This window comes from Propithecus coquereli, unplaced genomic scaffold (genome assembly GCF_000956105.1).
Source record: "Propithecus coquereli isolate 6110/MARCELLA unplaced genomic scaffold, Pcoq_1.0 Scaffold47, whole genome shotgun sequence".
Lineage (NCBI taxonomy): Eukaryota > Metazoa > Chordata > Mammalia > Primates > Indriidae > Propithecus > Propithecus coquereli.
In genome coordinates, this window is record NW_012150507.1 from 4,335,511 (window position 1) to 4,352,945 (window position 17,435).

Genomic DNA, 17,435 nt, shown 5'->3' on the forward strand with positions numbered 1-17,435 from the left:
AAGGAACAAAATTAAAAGACTCTGATGTGGAAAATATTTAGTTTGCTCACAGATGAGAGAAAGGCATTGTGGCTAGAGCACGGTACTATATAATATTGTGGGGGTGGTGGGGATGGCAGGGGGGATATGCGAGTGATATTACATGAGGTTGGAAAGATAGGCATGAGCTAGTAAATGAAGGAATTCAGATTTTATTGTAGGTAGAACGGGAAAGCCTCAGGAAGATTTAACATGAGTAGTGACATGATCTGAGTTATGTGTTAAAAAGATCACTCTGGCTGCTTTGTGAAAAATAAATTAGAAGGGGTTTTGAGAATGGAAGCAGAGAAACCAGATAAAAGACTATTATGAAAGCCCAGGCAACAAATAATGGTGGCCCATGCAAGGGTGGTGTCAGTAGAGATAAAAATATATGGATGGATTCAGATTACATTTTTGCAATGGCAACACGAGGATTAACGTCAGATTAAATGTATGATGTGGCTGAGGAAAAGGGAAAGTTAAAGGACAATGTCCAGGTTTCTGTCTTGGGATCAAGCTTAGAGAAAAAAAATCACCAGCTCCGTTTTGGGCATGATAATTTTGAGATGTATTTCAGACACCATATGGAAATATTAAATAAAAAGAAAGGAAAGGTTATAGCCATAATTTTTTCCTTGACATCAAAGATTGCATTTTAGAGAATCAATACAATGAGGAATAATATTTTCAGATTCCATTGCTTTCTGTAAAGCATATTTAACATCTTCTAATTATATTTTGCAACTCAGGTAATAAGTATCATCACAAAAGCTAAATTCATAAACGCTAAATCATGAGCTAGGGTACTGTACTAGTAGCTTTTCCTTCATTCTCATTTAATCTTCACTGCAACTCTATGAAGCGGGAACAGTTATCCCCATTTTATTGGACAATAAGTAACATTAATTAGCAGGGTCACATACCTGTAAGTGCAAATTTTATTTGAACACAGTCATGTTTACTCATTTATGTATTGTCTATGACTATTTTTAGCTACAATGGTAGAAAAGTAGTTATAATAGAGATCATATGTCCCCCAAAGCCTAAAAATTTTTACTACTTGGCTCTTCACAGAATATGTTAGCTGACCTCTGCCCTAAAGCATTATATACACTACCACAATACTCTGACATCTTTATAAATCAAAAAATACCCTTTATTCAAAATCTTCAAGGGTCCATGCTTAATAGACAAACTCCTCAACTGATAAAAGTTCTTCATAATATAAGCACTGACTTATCACCAGAGCATTAATCTAGCTTTATCGTATGCCGCAACTCTCCTTTATGCCCTTGTACCCCAAACCTGCTATATACTTTCCTCCATCTACAACCTCACTCATACTGTTACCTTCTTCATCCTTATTCCTGCCTATGAAGCTCCAACCTAGTCTTCAAAATCTGTTTTATATGCTGTCTCCTTTCCCTTTTTTTATTCCTTCATCTCCCGTCCCCTCCCCTCCACTGGATGAGCTCTCCTTTTTTATATTTTGCCTTTTTTGTACTGCATTCAGTCAGAAACACACGTTGAGCACCCTGTTGTGTGCTAGTGCTGTGTGACTAGGTTCTGGGGATAAATAGTTACATAATCCATAGTCTTTATTCTCAAATTATATTTTATCCTGTGTTCTGGATTATGAGGACTTACTATGGAGAACACCAAGTCTCATTCATCTTTTAATGCGTTTAATAAATACTGGCAAATTTGAATAAATTTAATAATGTTCTAAATTATTCTCTAGGTTGTTTTAAACTTTAAATCACTATAATTCAGCTACTTACTCTATCTTTTTAGAAGAACTGTTAGTTCCTTGTAATTAGATATCTGAAGAATAATTAGCAATTTCTTATATTTTAGTGTATAAAATACTCTACAACTAATAAGTGTTTTTTATGTCAAATTAATTTGGAGTTTATCCTGAGTTTAAGGGGGTTAGCACCCTGAAGAGTATTGCAATGTACTTAAGATGATCATTTTATAACATTAGAGTTGTTTCCAAACTGTATGTTATTTCTTCTAAACTCTCCCTTTGACAAGAGTACTGAGAGCTTATAAAACAATATTGACAAAACAAGCCCTAGAGCAATCACAGCTCCTGATAGGGCCCAAGTTTCTAGATTCCAAGTCCAATGTTGGTTTTTCTTGTATGTGTGTGTGATACTATTATGCTGGTAGATCTTAAAAATGAATCATCTAGATCTATACTGTCCAATATTATAGCCACTAGCTATGTGACTTTAGCTCTTAAAATGCATCTAGCTAGAATTGAGATGTGTTGTAAGTGTATTTAATAATTTTTATTACATGTTGAAATGATAATATTCTGGTTATATTGGGCTAAGTAAAATGTATGATTAAAACTAATTTTACTTGTTTCTTTTTATTTATTTCTATAATGTGGCTACTAGAAACTTCTAAATTATATATGTAGTTCACATATTTCTATTGGACAGTACTGAGCTAGAGTATTTAGCAATAGGATATATCTTATATGCATATTTTATATATTTTATTAATATATATTGCATAGTGAATATGAGAAATAGGATATAATCTTATCCAACTTGGAAAATGTCAAATTTTATACTTCTTAAGAAATACAGCTCTATTCTTCAGAAGCTCTTACCCAATATGAATCAAGGATAAGTAGAAACTCATATTAATGAAAAATCCCGTTAATCACCTATTTTCATTTGTGCAGGCTTATCTTTTTATATAAGAATACCCTCATCTCTGAGACCAAAAGAATTTCTCTTACTCCTGCTGTTGGTAATTTTTACAACTATCCCCTCATCTTCTTTTTTTCATAGCTCTCTCTTCTCACCATACCTCACTTCCTATGGAAGGCTGGTTCTCAGAAATTAGGGAGTGTGAAGGAAGAAAAGACTTGGATGCTCCCTATGATTCCCTTTTCTCCCTGCTTCCAATCCCCCAACTCCTCCCTCCCAACATCTCACACACAAAACAAAGAAAGTATAAACACCCTGTGTCTTTTGGCCCTAACCCCTGGGCCTCATCTTAAACTTCTTCTCCCTTTAAGTTCAGCATCTATTCCAGAGGAACTCTTTACAGATAAGCTTTCTTTGTAAAGGGGGAAAAAGAATATCTGCGGTTTCCTCTGAAATGTAGATGAACCTTTCTTCAGTTCTTTTTGTACGGAAAAGACCCACCTTTCTCACCCAAGTGGCTTTTGTCATGTCATGGGGTTGAAGGATGGGGAGAATGGGGAAGCTGCATCTTGGAGAAAGGAGGTGGAAGACAGCTGTAGAAAATTTAGATAGTGGAAGAGTAGGATCTATCATTCACATGCTAGCGGAAAAAACAGAAATGGCTCCCCGTTTGATCTGATTTGAAACTTTGTGACTTATCTCTGGTATGTCATTTTACACGCCCTCTCCCCTGCCCTGTTTTTCTCATTGTTGTTAGCTGTAAAAACTCTTTGAAATTCACAAAATAAAGGAGGATTTTTTCCAGGAATTAGAAAGGCAGTGAGGAGCTGTGAAACTGCATTCTTTCTATAGGGGGTGTATTGGGATGGAAGACCGGCCTCTGAAGCAGGAAAGGAAGCTGACAGGTCTGGCCTTGTATCCAGTAAAATTTTAAAAAAGATAATTGAAGATGTAGCTCAGCACTTAGAATTATCCAAGAAGTGGACACCATCAGTAAGGTCTAGACTTCCACCTAACTTAACCTCACATCCATATATCTGTTAAAAGGTAGCTTTTAAGGGGTGGGGAACCTGTGGCCTTCTGATTTCAAGATTGTCCTTTTTAAGCACCAAAGGAGGCAGGAAAAGCTTCATCTTTCTCTGCTGCACCCCTTTTAATAAAAGGATTTGTTCTGTAAAATTTGGATTCAGTCAAAAGGCTGCATTTAAGGACCTAGAAGGCCACAGGTTCCCTACCCCTTTAGGCAGATGTTATAACCAGTTCAAAGTAAAAGTCAAAACAGCACAAATATATGTGGAATAAAGGAATGTTGTGATGAAGTGCAAATGGGGACAAAAGTGGGGGTTTTGGGGGGGGTCAATTAAGTAGGATACAGGACAGGATATATATATATACACACACACATATCAGTTATGTATAATTTAAAAAGAGTTGCCAAACATGTGAAAGACAAGGAACTGAGCTAAAATCTGATAACCTGGAAGGAGAAGGGTGTGCTAGAGACAATGCACAGTTTTCCATTGAAACACAGTTTTTTTCTACTCCTCTCCTTTTTTTTTGATAAGGAAATAATCTCAAAGAGAATATTCATGATCAAAAATTAAAATTGGCCCAATTATTTACATAGGTATATAGCAAGAGTGTTAATTTGCCATATAAGCTTTCTTGTTTGAGTTGCTGAAAATTTTTATGTAGAATCTCTGTATAGAATCTCAGATTGGACTTTTAAAAGTCTCTTGAATCTAGGAGGCCAAGCCAAAAACTTGTCACTATATTTTCTTCTGCATTAATTTGGGCAAATTCCTCCCTTAAGATTCCAAAAATATCCTAAGGGTCCTTACTCCCTGTAAGACTGGGAACCCTATAAGCCAGATGCCAGGCCACTCTCTAGAAAGACTTTGGCTCTATAAAGTCCACCTTAAGTTCCTTAAAAATGTCTGTTAAATGAGCATCACTCTGAAATGTGTCATTCTGGGTAAGGCCTAGATTGTATAACCAATGTTTTCAATTATGTCCTAGTACTCAGAATTATGGATATAAGCAAATAGCTATATTGCGATGAAAATAAGAATATTCAATAGAGTTTCCAAATTCTGGAGGTGTCACATAGGGAAAATGAGATATCATTCACAAATATTTCAGTTTACAAAGAAGACACTACTAAATTGTAATGAGTTATAGTTACCTTAAGAGGAAAGAAAAAAGGCTTCCTTATATGTCCAAAAAATAGAACAGTAGAATGATATCCATATTCCAAACATACAATTACAATCATTCCTCATCAGTTCATTCACTCTTATATATAATTGGTTCTTGTCCCACTGGATCATAAATGTATCTGTTTCTCTACTGGAGTTCTGGAAATCCTGACTCAGTCCACTGGTATGGTCTTAAAATTGTTTAAGTGATAGCATCAAAAACCTGTACCTCAAAGTACCTGGGGCATAGTCCTTTTCCATGGGACTCTGAGATAGCCCTTGTTTGTTGAAGATGAAGCACTCTGGCCTGTAGCTGATTACAAGAGCTTGCAGGGAAGCATTAGAATAAAACAAAAAAATAAAACTATTTGTAGATGATAAAAGACTTAAAATGACTATAGGTGACATGACTGATAATTGCCCAAACTGAAATATATAACAAGAGTACAACTGAAAGTCAATCCAAAAAAGTTGTGGACAAAATATCTGTAAATATAATCATTTAAGCTTATTTTGACAGTGAACATTCATCTAATTTACAAAAATGGATGAACATAGTCTTTACTGAGGAAAAAATCTTGAGATGACATAATAATCTTGAGATATACCATGAATAAACCAAGCATATAGTAAGAATATCAAGTAAAAAGATTCAGTAAGTCTGGAGTATGTCCTGAATATCTGCGTATTAATAAAACTCAGATAAGTGAGATGGATTCCGAATTGACATTTACTGGCCTAGAAGATGCAGGATTTAAGCTACAGAAGAAAAGATGTGACAAAGTTAATATTTTTGAAAAGAACTGAAATGATGACTGGTAAACCATACTGTTATAGTCTATTATCAGGCATAGCCATACAAGGGCTCTGATAAATAGAACATACCATGGACAATGAGGGCATTGATAAATCTCTAGGAACTTATCATATAGCACACGATTTTGGAATTACTTATATTAATAACATTTTACTCATTAAATTTAACGTCAGGATGGCTAAGCATCTCCTCTGACTTGATAATTCTTCCCATACTTGACAACTCTTCTCAAGTAGCTCATTAATAATAGCATATCGAACAAACCTAATTATGTCTAGCACCTCTCTTTTTACAAAGTGAAAGAATATGTCTTTGTGATTTTCCAGAAGCCCTCTGGGGAATCTCAAAGATAATTCTAGGTGCAAAGATGTCCTGAAAGTTTTATTTTACATTTAGGATTCAATTTTGGGAAGGCAAAAATCAAAAGTTCTCAGGAGATGTGAGCACTTAGGGTAGGTATTGGATCACAACTGCCTGAGAAATCATCTTTGGCTGCTCATTTCAAAGTCACAATAAAACTTACAAAAATGAACATAGAAGGTTATATGACTATAAAGAAACTTAGCTCTTACATAAGTGATCAAGGACTAACTACACTTTTAAGATTATTCGGATTAGCCACAGAACCTTTGTATTTTAGGCAGGTTAGACATACAAAAGAATCATCCTTCATCTTATAGGCAAAGACAGTAAACAAATTAATGAAACAAGCCCATCAAAATTTAGCAAATGTTACTAAGATTTTAACACATTTCATAGCTTCTCAGACTTATTTTTTGCACATACAATAATCCAAAGCCAATAAGATTTCCTTTCTGCAAATATTATACAGATAACTTTATATATCCATTCATGTTTTGCCTTTTACCATTCTTTCTCATTCTGGCACAGTCATTTTACTTTAGGACACAGCTCCTTTTCCCCTTAATAAACAAAAACACATCTTGTTACCTTATATACAAAGTTATTTTATTACCTTGCATACAGAGTTACACCTCTCTACCACTATTTCTCCTAGTAGAGTTTCATTCATGTATATTAATTATATCTTTTACTTTGATTTCATAGAGAAACTGGGAAATGGATAATCGAAAACTGTTACACCAGCATTTTGGTAGACTAGCAGAGCTCCTAAGTACATATAACACAACTTTCTACAGCCATATGCATTCCTTATACTCCAGCCTCTCCAAGTGACAAACATGTTCACTAACAATTTCAAAGATACAACTTCTCTGTAGCATATAAAAATAAGGATATATAAATTTAAAATTTTGCTTAGTAATTATAGGAGAGAAAAGATTTCTTACCCATTGCTAGGTTCATGGCTGAGTCTCTTATAATAAAAGACAGTTAAAAATAGAGAACACACAGATTTATTTAATATAAGTTTTATGTGACACGGAGCCTTCAGAGATGAAGACCCAAAGAAACAGGAAAACCTGTGTACTTTATGCTAAATTTGATGAAAAAGTACACAGTTGTGCAGAATTATGATTGGACAAAGGGGGTATGATCTAATGTGTGGTAATAAACTGGAAAGAACTTAGCCAGGCCTGTTCAGATTTATCTGTGTCCCTCTGTGACATTCCTTTCTTCTGGGTGTAGGACACGTGAGCGTCTTATGACCTCTTTGACAGAAAAGAACAGAATTCTTGCCTGCTTCAAGGGACGGGTGGGTGAAGGTTAGAGTAGCCTTCCTGCTTCTGTTGTTTCCTCAGATTCCAAGGAGACATATTTTGGGGTGGCATGTCCTGAACCCCTTCGTAATTAATGGTTTAGTGTTATATCTCACTTAGAAAAGATCTAGCAATCTAATAAATATCCATTAATATGATCTAAGGTTTTAAGTTACCTAACAATCTTGGAAATTAATTTTTAAGGTAACATACTATAAAACATAATTACTGTTGAAATAAAATTGTCAGAGTAATGACTCAATTTGGTTAAACACAAATTTACATTTTTCAGGACTAAACATTAAACACAAGTAATGCTAGCTTATTTGATCAGTAAACATATGTAACTTTAAGAAGTTATCGAAGTATAATAGAATAAAAATCTATCCTTGTATTTAACACTGATAAATCAGAAAACAGATGTTGTTATTAAACCAAAATTATTAATCTTGTTTGTCAAAGATTTACCTGTATTATATAAATTTCTTAAAATGTTTCAGTTTGTTCCCCTAAGAATACTTTTTAAATTTAGCACATTGAAAGTGTGCTAAAGTGTGCTAATTTTTTGGTTTTCTGAGAATTTTAGGATTATGCAGTTTATATAACCCCTTACTTTTCTCTATAAGCTAATGAGAACAGAGTTCTTTAAAGAGACTTTATAATTCATTAATGCCATCTGGAGGTAGAAAAACATTACCTGCACAAGCAATGAAAAGCTTTTCTGAATACAAATATGTTGATAGACATACAGTCATATAGAGAGCTTATAACTTCAATTCTAAACTTTAGCCATGGGTAGATAATAAGCACAAAATTATGGAATTTATGGTTCTATGTGAAAGAGCTGTTCTCAGTACAAATTCTCAATTGATTTGAGCTCAAAATAGAAAAGATTAACAAAGTAGACCTCTGTCTTTTCTCACCCAACAAAGAATAGACCTCTATAAACCATTAGTCTGTTTATGGGAATCATCAAATGGTCAGATTCCAAAACCAAGTCCCAAAATTAGTAGAGAGCAAAATTAAAATTAGAAAAACAGAGTCAGCAAAGTTCTCTTGCTGCTTTGGATTCACCACTTGGAACCAAGAAAAGCAGCATACGAGCTTAAGCATGAGGTGCACCCCTTTGGTGAAGAAGTTTGCCTACTTTTGGTTGGTCAATCTATTGGATGTCTCAGTTGTTAAAAGAAAATTTCCAGAAAAAGATACAGTGACTCTAACACAGACATACAATAAACACGTATTGAAGAAATTATTTGACTCATATAAGGGAACCAGGTAGATGTTCAAATGACAAGTCAAAACAGCCCAAATTTGTATGGGGTAAAAAAATGCTGAGATGAGTTGCAAATGGAGACAAAACTGGTTTTTCTGGGACTGGGTTGGAGGAGTCAATTAAAACACTGCAAGATAGGACAGAATTTATATATCTATCAATTACAGTCAATTTTCCTTATTCATGATAGTTATGTTCTTTAAAGTCACCCGAATGCTAATTTAGCAAATACTGACCTATTGCTCCTAGGAGGGGATATACATGGTTAGGTTTCTGCGAGCCTCTGGTGGCATCATTTTGTTAGCTAATACATAACTTTGTTTTATGTGTATTTCTGTTTAAAGACACTTTATTTAATATATACTGTTGATTCGTCAACACTGAACTGAGGCCAACAGCACTACGTCTCCTGCCAGAACAAAGCCTATCTAACACACACACTGGCACATTACAGCCTTCTTGCGCTTAAGGACATTGGACAGCACACTTCACTACTCACAGGGGCTATTTTAAATAATGAAATCTCCAAGAAGCACAAAAATGCAAAAAATGTGACACTAAATAGACCACAAAAAGTATACTTGTTTACAATATGAGAACTGAAACAAGAAGGCAAAGCATTGCTTTAGCTGGGATCATGAGTGTTCAGTGACTCGAATTTTTTTGCCGTTCTGCACATGTCACAAATGACCACAGAAGCACCATGAGTATTGATTTTGTGGTTATAAATAAATTTTAGTGAGTAGGCACATTCACAAATACAGAATCTGCAAATAATGACAATTATTTGTACCTACAATTTACAAAGATTTTTTTTTTTTTCTTTCATAGCTCTTTCCTCCCAATTTCCAATCCCAGGTCCTAGCGCTGTCTTGTGGCTAGGAAAATGTTCAACTTGACTGCTGAGGCTCCTGGGGCAGGATAATTATAATTTTTCTCATAGCGGTAGTGTTATACATTGTGGCTTAGTGAGGTTCCCTAGAACATTATGGGTTAAATGGGATTCTGGGAATCCCTATGAGTAGCCTACTTCCCAGAGCAGTTACATCAAAATCTCTGGGAGTGATTTTTGCCTATTTGTGTATAGTTTCTTTCAAATATGTTCTAAATGTCTAATGACCGATTTTCAAATGTACTTTTGGAACACAAAAGCTGCAGTAATTGATTAATACCCTGGTTTGTTTTGTGGCAAATTCTGAATAATGTGGTTCCAATTACTACTTTGGAAATACTACTATATAGCAAGTATATTATTTGATAAGATAAAATTTAAGGGGGTCATTGACTGTCACAAAGTGGGGTTTTTTTCTCTTGAGAGGTGGAGCAACTGCAGCAGGTGTAGGGTATTACTAATCTAATGACTATTTCAGGTGCCTCATGTTTTCGCCTTACTTGTTTAATCATTTTATATAATTTTCATGGAGAGAATTGCTTTGCCAGTATATCCAAAACCCTACTATTTCTCCTCCATAGTATTTTCTAAAAGAAGGTCTAGGATATTTTAAATTATTCTGAATCTTCCCCTCTCCCTCCACCACACCCTGCCCCCATATTAAATATGTACTGGGCACTTTCAAAATAGAAGGACTTTTAAAGTGAAATTCCTGAAAAGCTATTTTTCTCCCACCCATGCTTTACTTTTCAGCCAGGTATAACATGGGTACATAGCCTGCTGAGGAATCACTTTGGCCTCCCAAAGCTTTGCTATTCTGATCCCAGGCCTCAGTTAGCAGTGACTTTCAGTTATGTTTTTGCCAAATGATGTGGTGGTTCTTGTTCTGTGCACAGATGAAGAGTAGGAAAAATCGTTAAACTGTTCACTTCCAAATTAATGTCAAGGTTTGAGATTAGGGTATTAGAAGAGAAAGGCATTAATGAAGGTTACTAGAGGTAAAACATTTCACAAGCAATAAAAGAACTGGTGAATGTTTCTCTATATTTTTGCATTACTGAACCATAAATGAAATTGTTCTGTAAATAAAAATGGAATTCATTTTCTTTTTCTGTCTCATACATGGAATCCATAAGTTAATTGTGGTCTGGTCTTGTTCAGAGGCTTTTTTTTGGCATTTGAGAAGATTACACTAAATATTCACATCATAGGAAATAGAATATCCTAACCATTTTGGGAGACCTACAAAATAAACTGTATATTCCCCCAAAAAAAAAGAAATTGGGCATAGGATATTAAAGATCACATTTTAAATTTATTAGAGCATTTGCCAAAGGTACTTCTGTGATACTTAGCGCTTAAAGTTCAAAATGTTTTTGTGAAAGCATTCCAGTGTGTGATATAGCAAAGAGAGTCAGTCAGCTTCTTATCATTTAGGTGGTGGTAGTTGGATTTGTGACTAATCCATGCCATATGGCTACTCTCCTCCGGGAAGTGAGGGCAGCCCTAGGAGCTTTACCCCACCTCTAGGGCAGCTGCCTTGGACTCAGTTGCTTTGATCTTCTTCTGTTACACAGCTAGGAAGAGCAAGGGATGGTTTTCAGTGTCCTAATAGGACAACATATGGGACCACTGTCGTTGTAGACTACACCTTCATTTTATATAAGCATTCTTCAGAGAGTGCAAATGTTTTCACTTCCATGATCCTATTCAAAAAGACAAGTTTGGCTTCTTCATTTTACCAAAAAAAAATAATAATTTTTAGGGTTGAAAAAAATTCTTATGGAAATTTAAACATTTCACTTGTAAGATTCTATTCTTAAATTTCTACATTCTGTTTCTTGTAAGATACATTGCATTCTTTTTAGGAACAAGTTTCAAAAAGAAGTAGAAAAAATGAGTATAATTCATCTAAATTGTTAAGTACACTTTTAATGTCCTTTCAAGTGTTGTTATTCTTCAAGTTATTTTGTCTTTTTAGTTAAAGTTCACTGCTTGCTCAAGTAACCTTTATATTCAAGTATAGTGGGACCAGTAAATTTGTTCTTCCAGGTACTGTAAGGTAAACACTTTGGAGGAGGATGCTTGGAAATGTCATCAGATTCTTAAAAGTATTCCAAAAAAGAACAAATTTTTATTATAATGACAGCCCTACAGAGTAAAGTTTTCTGGATGATGAGCAGAAAATCCAAAGGGAAATTTATGTAGATTCTGACTTTAGTTTCAGTCTCTTAGTATAATATCATCAGACTTCCTCAGACCCTTGTTTTTACTTAATTTTAGAAGCACAGTTGCTTGTGCAACTTTGGGAACAAAGTTGTTTTCCACAAAAAGGAAGGGAAAGAAAATTTTTTCCCTGTACATCCTAACAGTCATGACTAGTTGTGGTAGAGTAATTACATAGAGATGGATCCTATTAGCAAACGCAGGTTTCTTCCATGTGTATTTTTGTTTGTTTTTCACAGGGTGCTTTGCCCATCTACATTCCAATCCCTGTCATGATACTTCTATTTATTGTTGTTATCACCATCAACAGCAACTATAATCTGGCTCACAATTCCCAAGAGCTAGCTCACTCCTTAGTTACCAGGAGAAAACCCAAACCAGTTGTTCTTTTCTGTGGATAAAACTTCAGTCTTCTCACATTGCAGTGACCGTGACATCATGTTGAAACTCCATAACCAGAATGGATAATAGATCTATGTCTGAGTTCTGATATAGTAAAAAGAATTCTTTTTCTTCCTGTTGAAAAACTGAATGAATGAGGGAGTGATTATCAGGTATGTGTTTATGTATAGCACTAGTTCCTACATATTTCCAAGTGCTTTCTCATTTCTTCTACAGTTTCATTCACAGTGTCTTTACTGAGCTGGAGAGTGTGTGTTGGGAACATAGGTTGTCTCACCCATCATCTGGCAAGAAAAGGTCTTGGAGGTCTTAGGTAACTTGCCAATGGTCATTGTAACCAAACAAAATCTACGCTAGACACAATTTCCTTCCTTACAATTGGCAAGAAGCATTTGGGGGACAGACTTATTTTCCAAGGATTCTTAAAAGTCTTTTCAACATATTTTTTTTAAATAAAAGGGAAAAAGTTACGAGATCACACAGAATGAAAAGAAATGTGTGAAATAGATAAAACTTGCAATTACAGGATATTTTTAAAGAAATACAGTTTTATTTATGAGGTAGTTAGATGCAAAGCTTTAAAGTCAACTTGGGTTAAAGCCCTGGCTTTGCCACTCAGCCCTGTGACTTCAGGCTGCTTATTTTCTCTATGCTTTATTTTTTCTTATAAATTAATATAAAAGTAAGGTGTATATAATGCCTACTTCTTAAGGCAGGCAACCTATAAATGCAATAAAATCTCAATAGAAGTATATTTAAAGCACTTAGCACAGCCTAGAACATAGAATACCAGGCATGCTCTTGCCTCAAGACCTTTGCCATTGCTGTTCTTTGCCTAGAAGCTCTTTTTCAAGACATTTACATGGCTTACTCCCAGACCTCCTTAAGGTCTTTACTCAGACATTACCTTCTCAGGGAGGGAGGGCTCCCCCATCTACTCCATCTAAAATGTTTTCTCCTTAGTACTTATTAGCATATGATATGTAATTTTAATTTAGATATTACTATATTAGCACCTAATATACTGTATATTTACTTATTAATTTCTCTTCCCCTACTAATGTCAAGAAGTTTGAGAAATTTTTCTGGTTTACCTCCAGTGTCTAAAAACAGTCCTCGACATAGAGTAGGCAATCAATAATATTTATTAAATGAATAGCAAATACTTGGTAAGTATTAATTACTGTTATATCTGCTTTATTGAATATTTTTGTAATTATCAGTGTCATTTGCTGATAAATATGGAAAGTGCTTGAGATTTTTATGTTAACGTTACTGTGCTCATATCACAGTATTAATTTGCTTACCAAAAACCCCTTTCTATAGTTAATAACTAAGTTAAATTATAGCTAACCCAAAACATCACAAATTCAAATTTAATGAACTCCAATATGATGGAAACTTTTTAAATCCATATTTCGCTTAATATAGAAGATGTGTTGCTAGGTGGTTGTGAATCAAATTTGAAGAAATAGCTTAACATTTATTGAGTGCTTACTATAAACTACCAAAGCCAATATAGCATCATCGTTAAGTCATAGCCTCCAAAATCAGGTTCAAATTCTGATTCTCCTTTTTCCTTGCCTCTCTGAGCCTCAGCTTACTCAGCTGTACAAAGGGAATAATACTAATTCATATAAATGTTTTAGGAAAAAGGGCCTTTCTCATAGAACTAAGTAAATGAGTAAGTACCAGCTGCTTTCTAAGCATTTTAGATGAATTTGTTTAATCCTCATAACAATCATATGAAATAGACACTATTCTTAGGCCCTTTAGGAAATTTTTTGAAATAGAAATGTACATTGTTAATGTACTTATTTTGTAAGTTCAGATTCTCTTAAAGTAAGATACAGCTTTGTAACTTTTTTTAATGGGTAAGAAAGTACTCAAAACATTTTCTCTGTTCTGTGAAAGTATGATTGTGTTGAGCAAATAATTGAATTAGTATTTTGTCTCTTGGATTCGGATGTTTCATTTGCTTTCCTGCTTCTCATTTCCATGTAGTTATTAGATTTTTCTTTGAAGATGAATGGAGTTTTAACAGTGGGAGTGTAGTTTTCTCTTATGGATAAAGTCGTTTAAAAAGTTAATTTGAAGTACTCAGTTAAATGTTACGATTTTCCCTTTTGGACAAGAGCAGCAGTATACTCTGATGACTTGAGTTTCAAAGGCTTCATTTTTGTGGCAAAAACTGAATTCTAAGACTATTGAGATGTAAGTTTTGTGGCAGCAAATATTATACTGACCAATATCAAGAAGTTTACTTAATTAGACTATATAATATTCAATATGGACATTTTATACATAACTGCATGATGAAGCCATGAATCAGATGTTTCAAGATGAGTTACTTAAAGTCCTGAGAGAGAAAAATGATAAGTTATAGGGATGATGTCTTAGTTTTGCATTGCTATAAAGGAATACATGAGACTAGGTAATTTATAAAGAAAAGAGGTTTATCTGGCTCATGGTTCTACAGGCTATACAAGAAGGGGAGCAGACGTGTCAAATGCTGAGAGGAAGTAAGAGGAAGAGGAGGGGCTACCCACTCTCTTTCAACAAGCAGGTCTTGCATAAACTAATAAAATGAGGCGAACTCACTAATTACTGCAGGCAGGGCATTAAGCCATTTCATGAGGGATCTGCCTGCCATGTCCCAAACACCTCCCTCTTGGCCCCACCTCCAATATTGGAGATCAAATTTCAGTATTAGATTTGGAGGGGACAATATCCAAACCATACCTGACAGGAAAATTGATCTTAATGAAGAAAAGTGAAAGTTATGGGGGTTAAAAAGGAATAGAAGGGTCTTGATTTGCTTGTTTCCCATATCTTAGGGGAACTGAAGAACAGGACTTAATAAGATGTAGACATAAATAAACCCTGCTTTCAAAATTATAAAACACTGAAAAGGCTTTGGAGAGAAGATACAAACACTCAGAAGAAAGTTTTGACCAGTCCTCGATTTTCTATGCATAAAAATCTCCTGGAATTGACAGTTAATGTGCAGATTCCCCTACCCCCACCAGAGAGTGTGATCCATTGGGCCTTTGATCAGGCTTAAGAATTTGCATTGTTATCAAGTACTTCTATGTGATTCTAACTAATGCAGATAGCCCTTGAAACAAAGTTGACAAACTGTTTGAGTTTAATCAGTACCCTGTCAAAGTCCAGGGGGCTAAATCAGATTATCTCTAATGATCCACTCCAACTACGTAATATTTATATATACACGGTTTTCTGTGTCCCTTCAGATGACTTCCAAAGGTTTGTAACCCCACCATCTTTTAGAAGAACAGTGAGATGAGTTATATTGTTCAATGCTCCTCCATTGTAGTCTCTAAAGAAGTCACATGTTAAACCACATAGAGGAATGGAGATTTTTATGTAATATGTAGAAATTGGTGAGCAAGGAATAATGAGCAAGGAGAAATTGAATTATGGGTTATGACTTTATTTGAGAAATGGTAAATCATTTTCGGGCAATCTTTTGGGCCCTCTTCTCCCACAGGATTATAAGGGAACAAATTACTAAGTATATTTCAGATGTGTGAACATATACTCTTGATGATAAACATTAAATTATAAAATTTAACCTCTGGCTTGTTGTGTTCTGCAGGTATCCTCTTTAATTCTGTTCCTGTGGGTTTGTTTTTTTTGTTCTCTCTCTAGGATGGAGCTATGACATTGAAGAGAGGAAGGTTCCAAAACCCAAGTCCAAGTCTTATGGTGCAAACTTTTCTTGGAACAAAAGAACAAGAGTATCCACAAAATAGGTTGGCACTGACTATATCTCTGTTCTTGACTCTGAATAAAGTCAGCTGTGCAGTATTTATAGTCCATGTATAATACGTGTCTTAATCTCCTAATAAATAAATTTGACCTTTAAACTACAAGTACATATTTTGTGGTGTCTATTTTAATGTTTTTTGATGTCTCAAATTGAACATATTAACATTTTCTATATAGAGAGGAGATTTGAGGTGGTCATACCTCTAGGAAATCTTGATACTTAGAATCTATTAAAAGGAATTCTCTGCAACATTGATGTTTTTATAGCCATTTCCCAAGTTAATAGTGGTTATAAACTACCAGCCATCATTATGAAAACACTTGTCTTAGAAATTCTTATGTTTTATCATAGGTAAAGTAAAGTACATGATCACATTGAAATCTTATAAACCTAAACCCAAATCTCATTATTGAATTTCTCTTCTTTAACTAGAACTTTATGTTCACAAAGCTTCTTTGAGCCTGAATGAATTTGTGTTTCATACTAATCTCTACCCAGAAATCAACACTTTACAATTTTAAGGGGTTCAGGTGAAGATTTTATATTCTTAGGAATTGAAAGAGTCAGAGAAAATAAAATAAAGTTCATTGATGGGGATTTTTAGTGTTCACTGTTGGTTTTTGGAAATAGAAGTATATAATAAGCTTTTGTTGTTTGTTAATCATTTAGTTCTTACAGTACAGGTTATCAAACACATGCTGTCTTGTTAGACTATTCAATAAACACTTTGTATACTAACCCTCATAATAACTATTAGTAGGCACTATAGTTTTCTCCGTTTTACAAAGACGTAAATCAAGGCTTAAAAGGATTAAATAATCTGCTCAAGATCACAGAGGTCCTAAGTGCCGGAGCTGAGACTTGAACCAATGTCTATCTTCAAAGCCATATACTCTTAATTACTTTTAGTTATAAAGAAATAGAATTGATTAATGACAGGTATTTTCTTATGATTGTTAATATGTTTGATTTAGTAAATATATTTTCTCACAACTGCATTTCATAAAACCACTAATAGCACATTGACCTAGCTCAACAACACATCATAGTATAAATTTGTACACTCTCATTTTGGAGAGCATATTTGCAATGCTTTTTCAACATGTTACTGCATATTCCATTTAATTTGAAAAATCTACTTCTAGGCAAATAACCTATGGATATATATGAAAGTAAATGAACAAAGATATTTATTGTAGAATTGTTTCTAAAAGCTAATAAGTTGAAACAATCTAAATGTCTACTAAAAAGGGAATAGAGTATGGTATAGTTATTAAAAACAAGAAATATCTATATTAGCTTTTTGGAATGGTGTTCAAAATGTATCAGTAAGTGAAAAAAACAAGAATAGATAATACATGTGGAGGTGAAATGAGGTGGCTGATACTTACATATCTTTTCTAAAACATTCTAGGTACATATATGTAAGAAATTCTTAATCATGATTTTTAATAGATATCAT

The 17,435-nt window shown here is 34.3% G+C and overlaps 1 protein-coding gene across 1 annotated transcript in view; it reads left to right on the forward strand.

Annotated features, from left to right (window-relative positions):
- Positions 1-16,076, forward strand: part of NDUFS4 (NADH dehydrogenase (ubiquinone) Fe-S protein 4, 18kDa (NADH-coenzyme Q reductase)) — a 133,471-nt gene extending 117,395 nt beyond the window's left edge. Inside the window, exon 5 of the mRNA XM_012655302.1 lies at positions 15,853-16,076. Coding sequence (XP_012510756.1) covers positions 15,853-15,956 — 104 coding nt within the window. The 3' untranslated portion in view covers positions 15,957-16,076. The remainder of the gene's footprint in view (positions 1-15,852) is intronic.
- The last annotated feature ends 1,359 nt before the right edge of the window (positions 16,077-17,435 follow it).